The sequence below is a fragment of the Lethenteron reissneri genome, chromosome 5 (genome assembly GCF_015708825.2).
Source record: "Lethenteron reissneri isolate LAM-NWPU_2019-01 chromosome 5, ASM1570882v1, whole genome shotgun sequence".
Taxonomy (NCBI): Eukaryota; Metazoa; Chordata; class Hyperoartia; order Petromyzontiformes; family Petromyzontidae; genus Lethenteron; species Lethenteron reissneri.
Window position 1 is genome coordinate 2,681,340 of NC_083783.1, and position 20,216 is coordinate 2,701,555.

Sequence of the window (20,216 nt, forward strand, 5' to 3'; positions counted from 1 at the left end):
TGTGTGGCCAGTTCGTTTCAAGTAAGGCTTAGTGGGCCTTACTTGGTAAAATAAAAAATTGTTAAGTTTAATGTGAGGAGTGATGGCACAGTGCTTTGTGCATCGCACTCTGAACCGTGCGACATATTTATGATTCATGGCGACAGCACAGGTGAGTGTGCTGAGATGGCCAGGAGAAGACGGTATAGAAATGGGTTCTTGAATCTGCGTGGACATTTGAGTGTAATTTGCTCAAAGTGTTGCCTGTGGGTACTCGGGCGCCACAGTGGCGAGATGTGAACTACCTCACCTGGTATACAGAAGAACATGGGTTCGATCCCAACCCTGATGCCTATTGTATATTTGAAGTTCTCTCTGTGGTCGTGTGGATTTTTCTCCACATCCTCCAGTTTTCCCTGCACATTTAGAAACATGCATTTAAGAGGATTTGGCTGCTATAAATTTCCACATAAGCCATTTCATTGGGCTATCATTTATGGCCAGGTTGCTCAGTAGGTCTTACGTGGTAAAAAAATATTTTAAAAAAATATCTTCTTCCCTCATGTGAAACAAGTTTGAAAACGAGTCTTCCAAGTAAGTGTGGCTTTCTTAGGAACACTTCCCGTTCTGCATTTCTTCATCTTCCTCATCGTCTTCATCAGCAGCGGAAGCAAAATTTGCATCAGGAACAGCAATATGGTCATTATTATCATCATCATCATCATATACAGCAGTAGCACCCTTTAATCATCATCAGTACCCATTTATCATCAGAATCTAATTATCATCATCGGCATCATAGTAATTACTACGTCATCATTTTCCACCATCACCGTAAAAATTATCTTCACGTTCGATCATAATTTACAGTGTCTGCCATTGATTGGCGCTCGCAGAGGGCAGCAGCCTAAATTCCACTCACAGCGTTGAACATTTCCCTCCCACCGCTCGTTTGAGCAAGGAACCACCACGTCACTTGACACCCACCCCTCGAAATCACCCCAAAGACAGATTACAAACATCCCCCGGATAGCCTTAACAGACTGTTGGGGCAAGTGCTGTTAGCGAGCATCTATGAAGGCCAGCACAGCACACGAGGGGGTGGGTGGCCAACATCACACCCGGCCGCCTTTTGTCTCCCCAGTGGCGATGTTTACAAATCGCACCAGGTACTCATTTGAGGCTGAGTCGACCTAGGGAAGGCCCAGGACCGGTTCAGCACTCCCACGTTGCTTCAAAACTTTTGTACAGGTCCAAAGTTACAGCACTCGGCATTTTTTTATTATTAATAATCGTTCCTGACCAAACAAAAACCGCTGTTTACACGGTTTGTCTCTTACCTATCACCCCAAACAAGGCTACCGGGGAGCGAGCTGTGTGGCAACAGCTCCCTGACCGTGTACGACGGCGGCGCCATTGGCGGTGCCCAGCAGCGGGGACATTCTCTGGGCAGATTCTGCGGACAAGCTCTGCCGCCGGGCGTGCGCTCCCTCTCCAACAACGTGACGCTCGTGTTTCAAGTCTCGGACAACTTCATGCAAGGTATCCTTGTTTTGTACGCGTGTGTGTACGTGCTTACGTATGTACGCTGACATTATTTCGCAGCCGGCCGTTGCTGATGGGAGGCGCCGGATCTAAGGAGAGTTTTCAGGAACGTTTGCTGCGTGTTGATGGCAGACGCTCACTTTGTTTAGAGGGAAAACGCGGACTCCAGACCATCTCTTTTAACCCATACTGGAGCAATCATCTTAAATCATTCTTGGGTATACACATATATAATAGCCCAGATCTGTCCTTCTGTGACTGTGATTAACGCCCTCGGATTGGTTGAAGTATGTCACGTGACCGCGAGCTAGCAGCCAACCAGAGGTGCGCCCCTCCCAAACATGTACGCCCCCGGATTGGTTGAAGTGCATCACGTGACCGCGAGCTGCCCACTTCGAGAAGCAGCAACATCATGGCCAAAGCCCCGAAGATACAGCTACGGAATGCTGATGGTCGATCCACTCACACACGGCTCACTCATACACACAGCTCACTCATACACACAGCTCACTCACACCCACTCACACTCACTCACACACAATCGTATGCAGCACAAAGGAGACGGGTGAGTCAGAGTGAGGAAGCTGACGGTCGATCCACTCACACGGTTCACTCATATATATATAGCTCACTCACACTCACACACAATCGCATGCAGCTCAGAGGAGACGGGTGAGTGAGAGTGAGGCAGAGCCGTGCTCTGTCCACTGCTGGCCTGAGGAACCCCCGTGCTCTCCACTGCTGGCTGGAGGTAGAGCCGCACTGTCTCCACTGCTACTGTGAGGGAGCCAGACGCACTCTCTCCACTACTGCCCTGAGGCAGAGCCGTGCTCGCTCTGCTGCTGCCCTGAGGGAGAGCCGTGCTCTGTCCACTGCTGCCCTGAGGAAGAGCCGTGCTGTCCATTACATTAGGACTCGAGTTTTTTTGGTGCTTAAATCCACTGCTGGATGAAGACCAACCGCACGCTGTGCGAGTGAATCGTAAGGATTTACTTGACCAGTCTGTTAGGGGCCGCCGCAGGCTGTGGTTGTTGGAGGGTGCCGCAGGCTGTGGTTGTTCAGGGCCGCTGCAGGCTGTGGTTGTTCAGGGCCGCCGCAGGCTGTGGTTGTTCAGGGGCGCCGCAGGCTGTGGTTCTTCAGGGCCGCCGCAGGCTGTGGTTGTTCGGGGGCGCCGCAGGCTGTGGTTGTTCGGGGCGCCGCAGACTGTGGTTGTTCGGGGGCGCCGCAGGCTGTGGTTGTTCGGGGGCGCCGCAGGCTGTGGTTGTTCGGGGCGCCGCAGGCTGTGGTTGTTCGGGGGCGCCGCAGGCTGTGGTTGTTCGGGGCCGCCGCAGGCTGTGGTTGTTCAGGGGCGCTGCAGGCTGTGGTTGTTTGGGGCCGCCGCAGGCTGTGGTTGTTCGGGGGCGCCGCAGGCTGTGGTTGTTCAGGGGCGCTGCAGGCTGTGGTTGTTCGGGGCGCCGCAGGCTGTGGTTCTTCAGGGCCGCCGCAGGCTGTGGTTGTTCGGGGTGCCGCAGACTGTGGTTGTTCGGGGGCGCCGCAGGCTGTGGTTGTTCGGGGGCGCCGCAGGCTGTGGTTGTTCGGGGCCGCCGCAGGCTGTGGTTGTTCAGCGGCGCCGCAGGCTGTGGTTGTTCGGGGCCGCCGCAGGCTGTGGTTGTTCGGGGGCGCCGCAGGCTGTGGTTGTTCGGGGCCGCCGCAGGCTGTGGTTGTTCGGGGCCGCCGCAGGCTGTGGTTGTTCAGGGGCGCCGCAGGCTGTGGTTGTTCGGGGCCGCCGCAGGCTGTGGTTGTTCGGGGGCGCCGCAGGCTGTGGTTGTTCAGGGGCGCTGCAGGCTGTGGTTGTTCGGGGCGCCGCAGGCTGTGGTTCTTCAGGGCCGCCGCAGGCTGTGGTTGTTCGGGGCGCCGCAGACTGTGGTTGTTCGGGGGCGCCGCAGGCTGTGGTTGTTCGGGGGCGCCGCAGGCTGTGGTTGTTCGGGGCCGCCGCAGGCTGTGGTTGTTCAGGGGCGCTGCAGGCTGTGGTTGTTCAGGGGTGCCGCAGGCTGTGGTTGTTCAGGGGCGCCGCAGGCTGTGGTTGTTCAGGGGCGCTGCAGGCTGTGGTTCTTCAGGGGCACCGCAGGCTGTGGTTGTTCAGGGCCGCCGCAGGCTGTGGTTGTTCGGGGCGCCGCAGGCTGTGGTTGTTCAGGGGCGCCGCAGGCTGTGGTTGTTCGGGGCGCCGCAGGCTGTGGCTGTTCAGGGGCGCCGCAGGCTGTGGTTGTTCAGGGGCGCCGCAGGCTGTGGTTGTTCAGGGCCGCCGCAGGCTGTGGTTGTTCGGGGGCGCCGCAGGCTGTGGCTGTTCAGGGGCGCTGCAGGCTGTGGTTGTTCAGGGCCGCTGCAGGCTGTGGTTGTTCGGGGCCGCCGCAGGCTGTGGCTGTTCAGGGCCGCCGCAGGCTGTGGTTGTTCGGGGGCGCCGCAGGCTGTGACTGTTCAGGGGCGCTGCAGGCTGTGGTTGTTCAGGGCCGCTGCAGGCTGTGGTTGTTCAGGGCCGCCGCAAGCTGTGGTTGTTCGGAGGCGCCGCAAGCTGTGGTTTTTCGGGGGCGCCGCAGGCTGTGGCTGTTCAGGGGCGCTGCAGGCTGTGGTTGTTCAGGGCCGCTGCAGGCTGTGGTTGTTCGGGGCCGCCGCAGGCTGTGGCTGTTCAGGGCCGCCGCAGGCTGTGGTTGTTCAGGGCCGCCGCAAGCTGTGGTTGTTCGGAGGCGCCGCAAGCTGTGGTTTTTCGGGGGCGCCGCAGGCTGTGGCTGTTCGGGGACGGTAAAATGGAAAATAAAATTGCATTCCCATTAAAATGTTTTAGAACTTCTTCTCACACGAGCTTATCCTAACCCTAACCTGCCTGATCTCATTTTGCACTGTTAGCTGCCCTCATGTGTCATCTACCTGCCTCCCATCCATGTCATGCGGTGTCACCACCCATACGTTGTGGGAGAGATGATATACACCACCACATACGACCATCAAATAAGACATTATTTAAATGCATGCCTATAAAGAGCACCACACTTCAATAGGGGTTATCGTTAGTACAGCTATTTTAATACTCACAGTGAACAGGAAGGACAAGATGAAAGGGCTCGAATAATGCACATGCATAATGCACGTTGACTCATTAATCCCCCCCCGCCAACTTTGCGCAAGAGCGCAGAAGTATGGTCACCACATTCATATTCTTAGGTTTTTTCGGTAAAGTCACGTAGGTAAAAAACATTAAAAAGTAAAATAAAATAAAAATCACGACGTTTCGGAGGCAACACAAGCTTCCGTCTTCAGGTGGTACCGTCACAGCCACGAAAGCTGTATCAAGTAAATGAGAGATTGCAGGAGCTACCACTCCGTTTATATAATGGTTGGAGAAGGTGGTGGGGCAAGGGCCGCATACTTTTTATTAATATGGTAAGGTGAGGCTTAAGACTAAGAATAGACTGCATAACAAAGGCTGAGCCTTTGTTTTGGAGAGGCACGGCTTGTGACTCAACCTGTGACAGGGAGACAACCACTAAACATGGTAAAACTGTAATAGTTGTCTGTTAAATAAGATTGGCAAATAAGTGTAGTTAAATCTTTTTTGCATGGTTAATCACATCTTTCCAATGATTACTCAGTTTGTAACCGTCATCACGGTTGAAATTATGTCTGCGTTTGTATATTTGTATGGCTTCGTGTACAAACCTTTTATGGTAGCCAGGAGGTTTGCAGAGAACCTTGGTCTCGGAAAAGACAATTTCATGAGAGCCCACCGAGTTGTAGCAATGATCGGCAACGGACGAAGAATCAGTTCTGCCATGTTTCAGATCTGACTTGTGCTCACGGACACGATCAGAAACATGACGTTTCGTTTCTCCAATGTAGCAATCACCACAAATGCAACTCAATTTGTAGTTGCATTTGTACCAGTGACAATTTGGCATGTTCTGTTTACATGACAACCCTTACTAGTTGGCTGTGTTGAGTGGTGGTGGGTTTTAACGACACATTAATATATTTTAAGTCAAAATTTATTAATATATTTACACGATCGAACCCAAAAAAAATTCTTATGGATGATATTGGTCGTGAAAGCCCAAGTGTTAAACTCGGTTATAACTGTTTTAAGTTTTTGTACTGTACGCGATATTGTTGCTGCTTTCTAAGACATCTGACTTGGTTATAGCTGTATTACGTTTTGTACTGTACACAATATTCGCGTCAAATTTTTTCTCATTTCCTGTTTCAGAATATGGCTTCAGTTTGGAGTTCTACAAAGTTGGCCCACTACCAGCCAACAGAGGTATTGATTAATTCTTAATTTATCTGTTTACAGTATAAACTGACCATCCTTTGGTTCATGCGCTTCTTGTACAAATTCCGTGAGTAATACAAAAATGGGTAAATTACAAATTTACGACAGTAATTGTAAGTTCGAAATGTCATTTCATGATCTACTATTTTTTGCAAAATATAGTGCTTAGCGTAAAACTGTAAGCAAAATCGTTGTGCATTAGAGACGTCTTCATCTAGCAATGAATAGACCATGGTTGATAAATATTAAAATGATAGATGAATCTATGAAGATGGCAAACAATGATGATGACGTTCTCTGGTCTGACACTGGTGAGACGAGACCCTAAAGAAGGCTGTCTCTGGTACGGCTATTTTAGTACAAGCAATGGACAGGAAGTACAAGATCAATGGGCTCGCATAATTCGCACGCATAATGCACACGCATAATGTACGTTGATTCATTAATCCCCCCCCTCCACCTTGGACAAGAACAGCGCACAAGTGTTGTCATCACATCTACGCCTCTATATAAGGAACGAAACAGGTAGACTTATCCTAAAATCTGTCTGCTGCCTGATGAAGCTAGTTGTAATTACTGGCAAAACATCGTACTCAGATTGTAAATGTTGTGGCTTGGCTCTCCAACACACCGGTGTGCTGTACTAGTAGCGAATTGCCATGTTCTATTTACGTGACAACCCTTACTAGTTGGCTGTATCGGGTTTAATGACACGTATATGTACGTGATCTAACCCAAAAAACATGTATTATAGTATGAATTGTGTTTTGTTGTTTTTCAGAATGTGGCTGGATCCCCGTAGCAGAGCGCAGAGTGAACAACCGGATCGTGGGAGGCTACGAAGCAAGGCTCGGAGAATGGCCCTGGCAAGCGAGCCTGCACAACTTCAACAGACTGGCCTGTGGGGGCTCCCTCCTCAGTGACCGCTGGGTTGTGAGTGCTGCTCATTGCTTCGTTAGGTGAGGGTTTCTGTTGCTTCACATGTCTTCTTAACACTTTACTCCGAGCTATAAATGTTCTGATACGTGCATTGTCCTTGTACTTTTAACCTATTGACGTTATCTGGTCTGTCACTTGTGAAACTAGGCACTAAAGAAGGCTGTCTCTGGTGTAGGCCAATCGATTTCAAAGACAATGCATATATTATAATTATTATTATCAGAGCAAGTTTATTTGCATGTTCACCACAAGTACGTGCGATTAATACAAACTTGATTCCTTGCTAAAGGTGTTTGAACATCTTAACACCTGTTTTATTGCCAGAAATGGTCAAATCTAATTTTATTTGTCATACTTTAAAAGGATGCATTGTGTTAAATGTTACACAGACAGACAAGTTGATCATCACAACTTGCAGCCCTTGGTCAGACCGCTTTTAGGATGAAAGCCTTCGCACACCGTGTTGATCATGGGGTGTTGTTCGACCATACCTCACCACACTGGTCACGAATAACGTTGTCTGTGGTTAGGAATCAAACTTTAGGGAATTAAAACGTTGGCCAACAGGTTCGTAAGTGCAGTGTGCTATACTATGGGGACCTCATTTGCCAGTAAAAATATGATAATTGGTTCTTTACCCTTCTATCTGGCAACAAAACTGACACCTTTTTGCAAGGAGTCATGTTTGCATAGACCGCAATACCTGCAGTCATAATACAAACAAAAGAACATAACTCTGATAATGTGCACTGTCCTTGAAGTTGATTGGTCCACACCCGAGACAGCTTTCCTTCGAGCCTAGTCTCATATGGGTTGGACCAGATGACGCCAAAAGGCGCACAACTCAAGGACAATGCACCATCAGAGTATGAGAGCTCGGGGCAAGCATCTACACTATGGGGACCTCATTTGCCAGTAAAAATATGATAATTGGTTCTTTACCCTTCTATCTGGCAACAAAACTGACACCTTTTTGCAAGGAGTCATGTTTGCATAAACCGCAATACCTGCAGTCATAATACAAACAAAAGAACATAACTCTGATTATGTGCACTGTCCTTGAAGTTGATTGGTCCACACCCGAGACAGCTTTCCTTCGAGCCTAGTCTCATATGGGTTGGACCAGATGACGCCAAAAGGCGCACAACTCAAGGACAATGCACCATCAGAGTATGAGAGCTCGGGGCAAGCATCTACACTATGGGGACCTCATTTGCCAGTAAAAATATGATAATTGGTTCTTTACCCTTCTATCTGGCAACAAAACTGACACCTTTTTGCAAGGAGTCATGTTTGCATAGACCGCAATACCTGCAGTCATAATACAAACAAAAGAACATAACTCTGATAATGTGCACTGTCCTTGAAGTTGATTGGTCCACACCCGAGACAGCTTTCCTTCGAGCCTAGTCTCATATGGGTTGGACCAGATGACGCCAAAAGGCGCACAACTCAAGGACAATGCACCATCAGAGTATGAGAGCTCGGGGCAAGCATCTACACTATGGGGACCTCATTTGCCAGTAAAAATATGATAATTGGTTCTTTACCCTTCTATCTGGCAACAAAACTGACACCTTTTTGCAAGGAGTCATGTTTGCATAGACCGCAATACCTGCAGTCATAATACAAACAAAAGAACATAACTCTGATAATGTGCACTGTCCTTGAAGTTGATTGGTCCACACCCGAGACAGCTTTCCTTCGAGCCTAGTCTCATATGGGTTGGACCAGATGACGCCAAAAGGCGCACAACTCAAGGACAATGCACCATCAGAGTATGAGAGCTCGGGGCAAGCATCTACACTATGGGGACCTCATTTGCCAGTAAAAATATGATAATTGGTTCTTTACCCTTCTATCTGGCAACAAAACTGACACCTTTTTGCAAGGAGTCATGTTTGCATAGACCGCAATACCTGCAGTCATAATACAAACAAAAGAACATAACTCTGATAATGTGCACTGTCCTTGAAGTTGATTGGTCCACACCCGAGACAGCTTTCCTTCGAGCCTAGTCTCATATGGGTTGGACCAGATGACGCCAAAAGGCGCACAACTCAAGGACAATGCACCATCAGAGTATGAGAGCTCGGGGCAAGCATCTACACTATGGGGACCTCATTTGCCAGTAAAAATATGATAATTGGTTCTTTACCCTTCTATCTGGCAACAAAACTGACACCTTTTTGCAAGGAGTCATGTTTGCATAGACCGCAATACCTGCAGTCATAATACAAACAAAAGAACATAACTCTGATAATGTGCATTGTCCTTGAAGTTGATTGGTCCACACCCGAGACAGCTTTCCTTCGAGCCTAGTCTCATATGGGTTGGACCAGATGACGCCAAAAGGCGCACAACTCAAGGACAATGCACCATCAGAGTATGAGAGCTCGGGGCAAGCATCTACACTATGGGGACCTCATTTGCCAGTAAAAATATGATAATTGGTTCTTTACCCTTCTATCTGGCAACAAAACTGACACCTTTTTGCAAGGAGTCATGTTTGCATAGACCGCAATACCTGCAGTCATAATACAAACAAAAGAACATAACTCTGATAATGTGCACTGTCCTTGAAGTTGATTGGTCCACACCCGAGACAGCTTTCCTTCGAGCCTAGTCTCATATGGGTTGGACCAGATGACGCCAAAAGGCGCACAACTCAAGGACAATGCACCATCAGAGTATGAGAGCTCGGGGCAAGCATCTACACTATGGGGACCTCATTTGCCAGTAAAAATATGATAATTGGTTCTTTACCCTTCTATCTGGCAACAAAACTGACACCTTTTTGCAAGGAGTCATGTTTGCATAGACCGCAATACCTGCAGTCATAATACAAACAAAAGAACATAACTCTGATAATGTGCACTGTCCTTGAAGTTGATTGGTCCACACCCGAGACAGCTTTCCTTCGAGCCTAGTCTCATATGGGTTGGACCAGATGACGCCAAAAGGCGCACAACTCAAGGACAATGCACCATCAGAGTATGAGAGCTCGGGGCAAGCATCTACACTATGGGGACCTCATTTGCCAGTAAAAATATGATAATTGGTTCTTTACCCTTCTATCTGGCAACAAAACTGACACCTTTTTGCAAGGAGTCATGTTTGCATAGACCGCAATACCTGCAGTCATAATACAAACAAAAGAACATAACTCTGATAATGTGCACTGTCCTTGAAGTTGATTGGTCCACACCCGAGACAGCTTTCCTTCGAGCCTAGTCTCATATGGGTTGGACCAGATGACGCCAAAAGGCGCACAACTCAAGGACAATGCACCATCAGAGTATGAGAGCTCGGGGCAAGCATCTACACTATGGGGACCTCATTTGCCAGTAAAAATATGATAATTGGTTCTTTACCCTTCTATCTGGCAACAAAACTGACACCTTTTTGCAAGGAGTCATGTTTGCATAGACCCCAATACCTGCAGTCATAATACAAACAAAAGAACATAACTCTGATAATGTGCACTGTCCTTGAAGTTGATTGGTCCACACCCGAGACAGCTTTCCTTCGAGCCTAGTCTCATATGGGTTGGACCAGATGACGCCAAAAGGCGCACAACTCAAGGACAATGCACCATCAGAGTATGAGAGCTCGGGGCAAGCATCTACACTATGGGGACCTCATTTGCCAGTAAAAATATGATAATTGGTTCTTTACCCTTCTATCTGGCAACAAAACTGACACCTTTTTGCAAGGAGTCATGTTTGCATAGACCACAATACCTGCAGTCATAATACAAACAAAAGAACATAACTCTGATAATGTGCACTGTCCTTGAAGTTGATTGGTCCACACCCGAGACAGCTTTCCTTCGAGCCTAGTCTCATATGGGTTGGACCAGATGACGCCAAAAGGCGCACAACTCAAGGACAATGCACCATCAGAGTATGAGAGCTCGGGGCAAGCATCTACACTATGGGGACCTCATTTGCCAGTAAAAATATGATAATTGGTTCTTTACCCTTCTATCTGGCAACAAAACTGACACCTTTTTGCAAGGAGTCATGTTTGCATAGACCGCAATACCTGCAGTCATAATACAAACAAAAGAACATAACTCTGATAATGTGCACTGTCCTTGAAGTTGAGGTCCCCATAGTGTAGATGCTTGCCCCGAGCTCTCATACTCTGATGGTGCATTGTCCTTGAGTTGTGCGCCTTTTGGCGTCATCTGGTCCAACCCATATGAGACTAGGCTCGAAGGAAAGCTGTCTCGGGTGTGGACCAATCAACTTCAAGGACAGTGCACATTATCAGAGTTATGTTCTTTTGTTTGTATTATGACTGCAGGTATTGCGGTCTATGCAAACATGACTCCTTGCAAAAAGGTGTCAGTTTTGTTGCCAGATAGAAGGGTAAAGAACCAATTATCATATTTTTACTGGCAAATGAGGTCCCCATAGTGTAGATGCTTGCCCCGAGCTCTCATACTCTGATGGTGCATTGTCCTTGAGTTGTGCGCCTTTTGGCGTCATCTGGTCCAACCCATATGAGACTAGGCTCGAAGGAAAGCTGTCTCGGGTGTGGACCAATCAACTTCAAGGACAGTGCACATTATCAGAGTTATGTTCTTTTGTTTGTATTATGACTGCAGGTATTGCGGTCTATGCAAACATGACTCCTTGCAAAAAGGTGTCAGTTTTGTTGCCAGATAGAAGGGTAAAGAACCAATTATCATATTTTTACTGGCAAATGAGGTCCCCATAGTGTAGATGCTTGCCCCGAGCTCTCATACTCTGATGGTGCATTGTCCTTGAGTTGTGCGCCTTTTGGCGTCATCTGGTCCAACCCATATGAGACTAGGCTCGAAGGAAAGCTGTCTCGGGTGTGGACCAATCAACTTCAAGGACAGTGCACATTATCAGAGTTATGTTCTTTTGTTTGTATTATGACTGCAGGTATTGCGGTCTATGCAAACATGACTCCTTGCAAAAAGGTGTCAGTTTTGTTGCCAGATAGAAGGGTAAAGAACCAATTATCATATTTTTACTGGCAAATGAGGTCCCCATAGTGTAGATGCTTGCCCCGAGCTCTCATACTCTGATGGTGCATTGTCCTTGAGTTGTGCGCCTTTTGGCGTCATCTGGTCCAACCCATATGAGACTAGGCTCGAAGGAAAGCTGTCTCGGGTGTGGACCAATCAACTTCAAGGACAGTGCACATTATCAGAGTTATGTTCTTTTGTTTGTATTATGACTGCAGGTATTGCGGTCTATGCAAACATGACTCCTTGCAAAAAGGTGTCAGTTTTGTTGCCAGATAGAAGGGTAAAGAACCAATTATCATATTTTTACTGGCAAATGAGGTCCCCATAGTGTAGATGCTTGCCCCGAGCTCTCATACTCTGATGGTGCATTGTCCTTGAGTTGTGCGCCTTTTGGCGTCATCTGGTCCAACCCATATGAGACTAGGCTCGAAGGAAAGCTGTCTCGGGTGTGGACCAATCAACTTCAAGGACAGTGCACATTATCAGAGTTATGTTCTTTTGTTTGTATTATGACTGCAGGTATTGCGGTCTATGCAAACATGACTCCTTGCAAAAAGGTGTCAGTTTTGTTGCCAGATAGAAGGGTAAAGAACCAATTATCATATTTTTACTGGCTTAATGAGGTCCCCATAGTGTAGATGCTTGCCCCGAGCTCTCATACTCTGATGGTGCATTGTCCTTGAGTTGTGCGCCTTTTGGCGTCATCTGGTCCAACCCATATGAGACTAGGCTCGAAGGAAAGCTGTCTCGGGTGTGGACCAATCAACTTCAAGGACAGTGCACATTATCAGAGTTATGTTCTTTTGTTTGTATTATGACTGCAGGTATTGCGGTCTATGCAAACATGACTCCTTGCAAAAAGGTGTCAGTTTTGTTGCCAGATAGAAGGGTAAAGAACCAATTATCATATTTTTACTGGCAAATGAGGTCCCCATAGTGTAGATGCTTGCCCCGAGCTCTCATACTCTGATGGTGCATTGTCCTTGAGTTGTGCGCCTTTTGGCGTCATCTGGTCCAACCCATATGAGACTAGGCTCGAAGGAAAGCTGTCTCGGGTGTGGACCAATCAACTTCAAGGACAGTGCACATTATCAGAGTTATGTTCTTTTGTTTGTATTATGACTGCAGTTATTGCGGTCTATGCAAACATGACTCCTTGCAAAAAGGTGTCAGTTTTGTTGCCAGATAGAAGGGTAAAGAACCAATTATCATATTTTTACTGGCAAATGAGGTCCCCATAGTGTAGATGCTTGCCCCGAGCTCTCATACTCTGATGGTGCATTGTCCTTGAGTTGTGCGCCTTTTGGCGTCATCTGGTCCAACCCATATGAGACTAGGCTCGAAGGAAAGCTGTCTCGGGTGTGGACCAATCAACTTCAAGGACAGTGCACATTATCAGAGTTATGTTCTTTTGTTTGTATTATGACTGCAGGTATTGCGGTCTATGCAAACATGACTCCTTGCAAAAAGGTGTCAGTTTTGTTGCCAGATAGAAGGGTAAAGAACCAATTATCATGCAGTGTGCTAACCAATGAACCACCACTCCTCCCACTCACACAATGAATCGCAACACCATTAGAATATATTTTTGTAGAATTTTATTGCAGAAAGAGGCATGAATATAAGTGGAAGAGGGATTAAGAATCTCAGAATTTTTCTCACATTCAGGTATGATTTTTCGTAGTGCACTTGCAATCGTGATGCGTGCCGGCACCACAGTCCAAATTTGCTTACTTGTAAAAATTACCCACACCAATTACTCAGTTGAGATTATACAGAGCAGCAGTCATCACCCCTACTGAAAGAACTTGGCAGGACCCTCCTGAAAAAGTCTGAGACTTAATGAGGCTTACCTTTGTAAAAAAACATAATGCCCTGTAGTATTTGATGTTGACTGTTGTGTCTGTGTATTTACCTCCCTAGTAACAACACAAACACCTGGACGGTATACCTGGGCCTGCACTCTCAGAACGATCTCAGCGCTTCAACTGTCGTGGCCAGAAGCGTCAACAGAATCCTCATCCACGAGCGCTACAACAGAAGCAGCCATGACTATGACATTGCTCTTATGGAGCTGTCAGAACGTGTTTCCTTCACCGATTACATACAGCCAGTTTGCCTCCCACCTCGCTCTCAGAAGTTTCCCTACCCAGGGAAATCATGCTTCATTTCTGGTTGGGGAACCCTTTTTGAAGGTGGTAAGTCCATAGGTGAAATATTTCAAACCTGGGAAAACATGTGGTTTCAGAAGATACTTTGGCCACTAAATAGAGCATAGTTTGAGAGATTATTTAGTATCCATATCTCAGTGTCTATGGTGTAAGAACAAAGAAACCACAGTATTTTCATGTTTTGATCCTCCACACTACCCTATTAATATTATAATAAAATCGATCTCCTCATAGAAAGCAGTGCCCTTCTGTTTAAGCTCAGGATTACAACCCTTGAGTTGTTTACGTTGTGTTAAATGTAGCACTTCTAATGTACAACAGATACAAATATTTAAAAAATCCATTGTTATGCCCACGATTCAAGGCATGTATCGTGATATTTTATGAATCAGTGCAATGTTATTTTCCGACGGCACAAGTTCAACATAATCGATAGTTGAACATTTATTTAGGGGGAATGTTTGTATAATGAAAAAAAATAGAATATACACATATCTTCTACTGAACAATTCCTTTGATTTAATGGAGGCCCAAATCTTTGTTAGGAAACTAGTTTTTTGTAAAAATCCATTGGAATAATGATGGCAGTAGGGTAGCAGAGCTCTCTGGTGCTCGAGGAATATCTGTAATAGGCATTAAGCTGATATACAGGTGCTATGCTGTTAACATTTAAATGTTCCACGATCAAAGTCTTGATGAAATATAGTACTTTAACAAGCAGAAAGGGTACGCGGTTTCCAACACGAATTCTTGTACTTAACAGGCTACACACCCAACCGGCTTCAGGAGGCTTCAGTAGAGATCTTCAAGACGTGCGTCACCCCAGGGCCGCAGGCCTACAGCCCATCTCTAATCACCAACAGGATGCTGTGTGCAGGGTACCTCAAAGGAGGGGTGGACACCTGCCAGGTGAGTGGCGATAACAACCAACAAGACGCAACTCTTTTGTTTAAAAACCAGCTGGAGCACATGACGACTATGGGCCCAATTATGTTCCACCAGGGGGAACTTGGAAAGCAAACTTTTCTAGTCAATTCAGGAACACATTTTGGTGCCAATTCACTGGAAGGAGTGTGGGTGGACCAACATCAACTGGAGCTTCAACAACAATGTCCTCATTCAAGATCCCAGTCCCATTGAACATTTCAAGCTCTCCTCAGCTGTACTGCTCTTTGCACTGAACATTTAAACCTAATTGTCGGGCCTTTTGACATCCCATCTTTGGTATCATGACATGCCATCGCTTATACTGGATCATTGTAATCATCGCTCCATCAGGCCTTCTTGTTCGTCAGTCAACTTCTAACATTGGTGTCGTGTGTGTGTGTCTGTTGCAGGGAGACTCTGGGGGTCCCTTGGTTTGCCAGGACTCAAACGGCCGCTGGTACCTCTCTGGAATCACCAGCTGGGGCTATGGCTGTGCACGGCCTTACCTGCCAGGTGTTTACAGCAGGGTCACCAAGTTCTTGGACTGGATTCACCAGAACATGCAGTAGTCTCTTATACCGTCCTGCACCAACACAATACTATAGATCATGAATATTAATTATGGGAACCGTAAATCAAAATAATTAATGCAGGCAATCAATATGTTAAAAAATTACTCATTGTAATTTGTTGTTAAAATGTTCATTTATATCGCTGAATACTGTATTTTAAATGCACCAGAATGTAACAAGGTTTGCAAGTCAATAGATGAACAAAGGTTTTGGGTCAAATCAGACAACTCTGATGGTTTATAACATGGTATTTTGGTTTTGCAACACCTGTGAAGTATTGTAATTGACGGCAGGAACTTCTTGACGAGTAACACACTTTTATTAAATCTTGACGTGTCACAATACAACGGGTGGTCTCTATCCTTTGGACTATACACTCCACTTAACTCGTGTAGACTCTATGCTTCTGGCTACACACAATACACTTGACTCGTGTAGACCCTATGCCTCTGGCTACACACAATGCATTCGGCTCGTGTAGACCCTATGCCTATGGCTACACACAATACACTCGCCTCTGGGTTACACAGAGTCCCGGTCCCGTTAGGACAGCGGGACTAGGTACCGCAGGGCCCTATGTCTTCATCCCCGTCTTCATTCTTCGCTGGTTACATACTGCCCTTACGCCTGTGTGCATCCCCTTTTATAGCCCCTGCTCACGAGAGACGGAGCTGATGCGGACGTCGACGTGAGCATCGCTCCTTAGTGAACCAATCACGACGCACTCTCTCTACGATCCGTTTTCCCCAGCGCGTGTTAACACTACTCCACCAATCACACCGCGCTGCCACCCGATCACTCCCTCTCAGCGCGTCACCGGCCCACAGCCAATCAGTACCCCGTAACCCATGACCCCGCGCTGACCCCTGATCCTCCACCGTCAGCGCGCGTCACCACATACACAGCCAATCATTACGCGCTGGCATACGATCCCTAATCCCAGCGCGTATCACCACTACATCACCCCCTCCCACATAGCTTGCAGCCGGCCCGGCTGTTAACCAACAATACAACCCAACGTTAACGCAATAATAAAAAAAAAGAACCCCATCCCCCCCAGTGTGCCCCGTAACGCAACAACAACAACACTTAATTAAGAAGCAATATACAGCCCGACGAACAACACAATAAAAGCGAACTCCAGAAAACGAACGCGCCAAGTGTCTCTGTGACTAAACGCAGTGACGAGGCGCTCCGGCTGCCTCGACTCCTCACGTGGTAGGTCATAAAAAGTAGCGCGACCTAGCGCGAGTCCGTCTGGCCGGTCCGTCGTATGGGACGGGACGCTGGCGACCGTCCGGTGGCTCCGGCAGCTCTAGACGGCGCGGATCGGGCCTGGAAGGACCGGCCCCGCCGCGAAGATCCGGCCGCCGGTGGTCGGCAGCTGTCAGTTCCGAGACACCTGGGAGCGGATCAGGCGGAGACATGTGAGGATCAGGCAAAGACATTTCCCCCTTAGGGTCGTCGGTCACGTCACATGCTCGGCCCTCACGACACAAGGGGAGGCCATATGGAGGCGAGAACGGTTTCAGTCGGGAGGGGTGGACGTACCAACGGCGTTTTCCCCATTTTATCTGAACGCACTGGGGGCGTGCAACCCGCACGACCTCCACGGGTCCCCGCCACGGCTTCAACAATTTAGGCGACGTAGCCAAAGGTGCCTGAGGGCAATGCAGCCAGGCCCTGTCACCTGGTTCCCAGTTGTGCACGGACACCTTCCGTGCACGCAACCGCTCGTTTGCAATTTGGCGAGCCCGCGAATTAAGCCATGCGGCCTCCCTTGCCTCTGTCAGCTTATGAATATTAAATTTAATATGCTCTGCCAATTTCGAATTAGTTCGTGGTGCGGGCAGGCCCAGCTGCGTTTCCATGGGCGGGTCGGCTTCCCGACCGTACATCAGATAAAACGGGGAAAATCCCGTAGCTGCATGGGGGGCCATTCTATACGTGGCGAGGACCCCAGGGACCTGCAGGTCCCAATCAACATGTGCCTCACACACCTGCTGGCACAGCATAGAAGTCAATGTCCTGTGGAGCCTCTCCACCATCCCGTCCGTCTGCGGGTGGTACGGGGAGGTACGCACCTTCTTAGTACCCAACAGGTCGCACACCTCTTGCAGTAATTTACTCGAAAAATGTTTCCCTTGGTCGGTCAGCAAGCGTTCGGGAGCCCCCTTGTCCAGGACGTAGCCCTGGACAAAGGCGTCCGTCACAGCCGCCGCCGACTGGTTGGCGAGTGGCCACGCCATAGGCCACCGGGTAAAATATTCGACCCCCACCAACAGGTACTTATTACCCCTAGGCGTGACTGGAAAAGGCCCCAGAATATCGAGTGCAACGAGCTCGTTAGTGCGCGAGACCTGAATAGATTGCAGCGGTGGATTAGCTGCCACGGGCGGTGGTTTCCGTCTGGCGCACTCAACACAACCCTTCAGAATATTCACCACGTCACTCCCCATTCCCGGCCAATAATAGTCACGCTGAAGCAGGGCAAGCGTTTTGTTAACTCCCAAATGCAAGAGGCGTTCGTGTGCGGCCAAGACAACCTTCCCCCTCACAGCAGAAGGCACCACAATCGCGTGCCGCCGGGACAAACTGTCCCATCTCATTAACAGGCCTTGCTTAAGTACGTAGGAGCCAGTTCGTTCATGGTCACCTTCGGAACCCCCCGTCCTGCGGCGCAATGCTAGCAGGGAGCTGTCCGCCATTTGGAGACGGCCCCACTCAATCAGCGACAGTGAGAGCAGCGAGTCCTGACCCTATGCCTCTGGCTACACACAATGCATTCGGCTCGTGTAGACCCTATGCCTATGGCTACACACAATACACTCGCCTCTGGGTTACACAGAGTCCCGGTCCCGTTAGGACAGCGGGACTAGGTACCGCAGGGCCCTATGTCTTCATCCCCGTCTTCATTCTTCGCTGGTTACATACTGCCCTTACGCCTGTGTGCATCCCCTTTTATAGCCCCTGCTCACGAGAGACGGAGCTGATGCGGACGTCGACGTGAGCATCGCTCCTTAGTGAACCAATCACGACGCACTCTCTCTACGATCCGTTTTCCCCAGCGCGTGTTAACACTACTCCACCAATCACACCGCGCTGCCACCCGATCACTCCCTCTCAGCGCGTCACCGGCCCACAGCCAATCAGTACCCCGTAACCCACGACCCCGCGCTGACCCCTGATCCTCCACCGTCAGCGCGCGTCACCACATACACAGCCAATCATTATGCGCTGGCATACGATCCCTAATCCCAGCGCGTATCACCACTACACCTGTAATGGGGCCTGGCAGAGCAAAAATGCATATGATGTGAAAACCACTTAACCAAGGTGGAAGGGTGATTGTTGGCATTGGCAGGAGATGAATACATAACTTTCTATTTTTCAATGTTGCTTGATTCTTTCAACATTGACACAATGGACAATTCATGGACTGTCTAAAATATTTGGCCCAACCTGATTTTACATGACAGCAAAATTAAGTGCTGTCTAAACTATGTACGATGCATTTATTTGTTATATTTTGACCTGGGCCATCAACTCGCGTCTCTCATACATTAATTGCAATGGCTGTTGAGCAGTAGGGGTACTTAGAGGCGATCTATGGATCTTCTAGGGGACCACTGCAATGATCGGCGCATCCAGACGAGATGATGCGTTCCACAGGGAGAATGTCCTTCATGGATGTTGTCTAAAAGTGTGTCCGTGGCAAGGTTATTGGTGATCTACCTTCACCTTCCCTGGTCAACACAGCCCATGAGTTTGTGAGTTTTGGTTTAATAACTACATAAAGACAAGACTGGTTTTGCACAAGGAGGCTGCAAAAAAAAACAAGTTTGTAATGCAATTAGCTTGTCACATGTGTAGTAAGTTGATGAGGAGACGATGAGGAAGTTGAGACACACTGTTTATTAACTCCGGGACAGATACAATAGTTGAAGGGGTATCGGCCCCTTCACCCGTACTATGGGAAACCCACCCTAGTACTAAGCCCTCTGTCCTGTCCCCCAGTCCTCCTCTACTGGGCTACGGGAGGCTGACTGATCTGGCCCTGGCAAGCACAGATCTCGGCACCAGCTAACCAGCCTTGCCCTGATAAGGGCAGCGGTCTGGAAGCTCTTGGGCCGCGCCACTGGCTTACCCGGCTCGGCCCTTATAAGGACGGCGAGACCGGGGAGTCCCAGGGCCTAATCTCCGAGTCTTGGATCTTCACTGGTCAGCTTCGTGTCGAACTGCCTCGAGCTCTTTGGGTTCCACCTTTTATAGGGATCGCCTCCGAGGGCTGGGGGCGTGGGCAATAACTGATGCGGACGTCGGTGTGACCCCCCGTGTATGTGAGTGCCGACAGCCCTGTGTTTGTTGTCCGCCGTTTCTCCCGTAATAACCCCTACATCACCCCCCCCTGTACAGCTCGCAGCCGTCCCGGCTGCAACAATCCCTCAACCCCCAAGAATAAAGATTAACACCGTCAATACACGTGTGCCTCGTAACAGTAACAATAACAAGAACAAGCGTAACATCAACCGATGGTTCCCTAAAAAAAAAAAAAAACCCCCCACCCGGAACCGCAACACATATACAGAACGGTATAACAGCACATGCAATCAGCATATCGCGATCACACGCGTACATTGAAGCACAATAGCAAGCAAATCTGCAGGCGACCAACACACCATCAATCCCGTCGTAACTTTTCAACCACAACACAGTTATTCCCTCTCATGCAACGACCGCATCGCACACAGCACCTCGCAGCATAATACAGCCCA

The 20,216-nt window shown here is 48.5% G+C and overlaps 1 protein-coding gene across 5 annotated transcripts in view; it reads left to right on the forward strand.

The window, feature by feature from the left end:
- Nucleotides 1–20,216, forward strand: part of LOC133351212 (cubilin-like) — a 212,696-nt gene that overhangs the window by 58,950 nt on the left and 133,530 nt on the right. Inside the window, exons 22-27 of one of the 5 annotated variants that reach the window (XM_061566306.1) lie at nucleotides 1,337–1,521; nucleotides 5,759–5,812; nucleotides 6,606–6,783; nucleotides 13,695–13,969; nucleotides 14,706–14,851; nucleotides 15,280–15,706. The exons of 2 other annotated variants lie outside the window; for them this stretch is intronic. In XM_061566306.1, coding sequence (XP_061422290.1) covers nucleotides 1,337–1,521; nucleotides 5,759–5,812; nucleotides 6,606–6,783; nucleotides 13,695–13,969; nucleotides 14,706–14,851; nucleotides 15,280–15,438 — 997 coding nt within the window. In that variant the 3' untranslated portion in view covers nucleotides 15,439–15,706. Of the gene's footprint in view, nucleotides 1–1,336; nucleotides 1,522–5,758; nucleotides 5,813–6,605; nucleotides 6,784–13,694; nucleotides 13,970–14,705; nucleotides 14,852–15,279; nucleotides 15,707–20,216 lie in introns of those variants that run through there. 2 more of the 5 variants (XM_061566298.1, XM_061566321.1) reach the window with 2 other exon arrangements.